The sequence below is a fragment of the Balaenoptera musculus genome, chromosome X (assembly GCF_009873245.2).
Source record: "Balaenoptera musculus isolate JJ_BM4_2016_0621 chromosome X, mBalMus1.pri.v3, whole genome shotgun sequence".
NCBI classification, from domain to species: domain Eukaryota; kingdom Metazoa; phylum Chordata; class Mammalia; order Artiodactyla; family Balaenopteridae; genus Balaenoptera; species Balaenoptera musculus.
This window is the reverse complement of record NC_045806.1, coordinates 17,172,142-17,174,419: the sequence shown is the minus strand read 5'-3', so window position 1 is coordinate 17,174,419 and position 2,278 is coordinate 17,172,142. Positions and strand designations below refer to the sequence as shown.

Sequence of the window (2,278 nt, the reverse complement as noted above, 5' to 3'; positions counted from 1 at the left end):
GAGTCCCCCAGGGGAGCTGCTTGGAGGTGATTCCTTCATCAGCAGGGCTGTTGGGATCATCACCTGGCCACACCGAGTCTTTTGACAATAGGATGAATGCTCAGTGAAAAATTACACAATGAGCTCAATCAACTTACCATTGGTGGTCATATAAAGAAATGACTTTCTCTTTCACTGTTCCTTGTCTCCACACTGGAGGATGTGTAACCTGCTGGGAATAGGAAAGTGGGGTCAAGTAGACTATAGACCATGCCCCTCCTTCAAGCCTGCAGAGCAGTGGATCTCAACTCTATCATACTCAATGCCCTTCCACCCAGGTTTGTTTATTTGTTTGTTTGTGTGTGGTAAAATACACATAACATAAAATGTACCATCTCAACCATTTGTAAGTGCACAGTTCAGTAATGTTAAGTACATTCACATTGTTGTGAAACCAATCTCCAGGATTCTTTTCATCTGACAAAACTGAAACTCCGTACCCATTAAACAATTACTCCTCATTCCTCCTCCCCCAAGCTCCGGGCAACCATCATTCTACTTTCTGTCTCTATGAATTTGACTACTCTAGGTACCTATATAAGTGGAATCATACAGTATTTGTCTTTTTGTGACTGGCTTATTTCACTTACTTAATATCCTCAAGTTTCATCCATATTGAATCATATGTCAGAATTTCCTTCCTTTTTAAGGTTGAATAATATTTCACTATATATATGTGTGTGTGTGTGTGTGTGTGTGTGTGTGTGTGTGTGTGATATTATATATATCACATTTTGCTTATTCATTCATCTGTCAATGGACACTTGGGTTGCATCCACCTTTTGGCTATTGTGAGTAATGCTGCTATGAACATAGGTATACACATATCCCTTTGAGACCCTTTCAATTCTTCTGGGTACATACCCAGATGTGGAATTGCTGGATCATACAGTAATTCATTTTTAAATATTTTGAAGAATGCTCACTCCATTTTTAAAGAAATATTTTGTAATGTGATGATTTTATATATGTATACATTGTGGATGATTATCACAATCAAGTTAATTAACACATCCATTACCTCACATAGTTACCATTTTTGGGTGTGTGTGTAGTGAGAACACTTATGATCCATTCTCTTTGCAAATCTCAACTATACAATACAGTATTATTAACCATAATCACCATGCTGTACATCACAGCCACAGAATTTATTCATCTTATAACTGAAAGTTTTTATCCCTTGACCAACATCTCCTCATTTCTTCCACCCCAGCCTCTGTCAATCACCATTCTAATCTGGTTCTATGACTTCAACTTTTTTAGGTTCACATCACATTGTATGCCTTAAAGAAAATCATGTTGTACAACCTAAACATATATAATTTTTATTTGTCAATCATATCTCAATAAAGCTGGAAAATTTTTAAATAAAATGAAAAAATTAATAAAAGAAGGAGATTCTGCTGGCCAGTCAGGGTGACGGGCTTTCCGTCCTAGAACCATGGCCCAGTTTGTCCATAACCTCGCGGAGAAGGCCCCAGCGCTGTTCAACGCTGCTGTGACTTACTCGAAGCCTCGATTGGCCACATTTTGGCACTACACCAAGGTTAAGCTGGTTCCTCCAACCTCTGCTGCGATCCCTACAGCTATTCAGAGCTTGAAAAAAATTATCAATAGTGCTCAAACTGGTAGCTTCAAACAGCTCACAGTTAAGGAAGCTCTACTGAATGGCTTGGTGGCCACTGAGGTGTGGATGTGGTTTTATGTTGGCGAGATCATAGGCAAGCGTGGCATCATTGGCTATGGTGTTTGAAGACCAATCTTTGCTTTATTATTTGGGTATTCTTGCACCATGTGTGAGCAGACTGCTATTTGAATAAAATAAGGCAATGTGTCAAAAAAAAAAAGGAGAAATATTTTATATCATCCTCTGTGCTCTACTGAGATGAAATTCAAGGGTAATATAATCCAACTTCACAGTAAGTTTTTAAAATCTACATAATATCCTGTGATCTAAAGGAGAAATAAGAGGAAAGTAATTTATAATATAAAATATATTTCAACTAAATGTTTCAGCACAATCACACTACAAAGAGTCAGATGTTTACTTCTACTTATAATAAATGAATTTGGATTTAAAAGAAATAAGAAATTTTAAATGCGTATTACTAAGTGAAAGGAGCCTATCTGAAAAGGCTACATTCAATATGTTTTAGCATTCTAATTCCAACTATATGACATTCTGGAAAAGGCAAAACCATGGAGACGGTAAAAAGATGAGTGATTGCCAGAGGTT

At 37.1% G+C, this 2,278-nt stretch overlaps 1 protein-coding gene across 1 annotated transcript; it reads left to right on the top strand.

Annotated features, from left to right (window-relative positions):
• Positions 1-1,483: 1,483 nt before the first annotated feature.
• On the top strand, positions 1,484-1,806 carry LOC118888811 (ATP synthase subunit g, mitochondrial-like). The gene has a single exon (XM_036840274.1). The coding sequence runs from the start codon at positions 1,484-1,486 to the stop codon at positions 1,793-1,795; it is 312 nt and encodes a 103-aa protein (XP_036696169.1). The 3' UTR covers positions 1,796-1,806.
• Positions 1,807-2,278: the final 472 nt, after the last annotated feature.

Bases quoted from the DNA above. Each gene is read 5' to 3' on its own strand.
- LOC118888811 (XM_036840274.1), top strand. From the start codon at position 1,484: ATGGCCCAGTTTGTCCATAACCTCGCGGAGAAGGCCCCAGCGCTGTTC.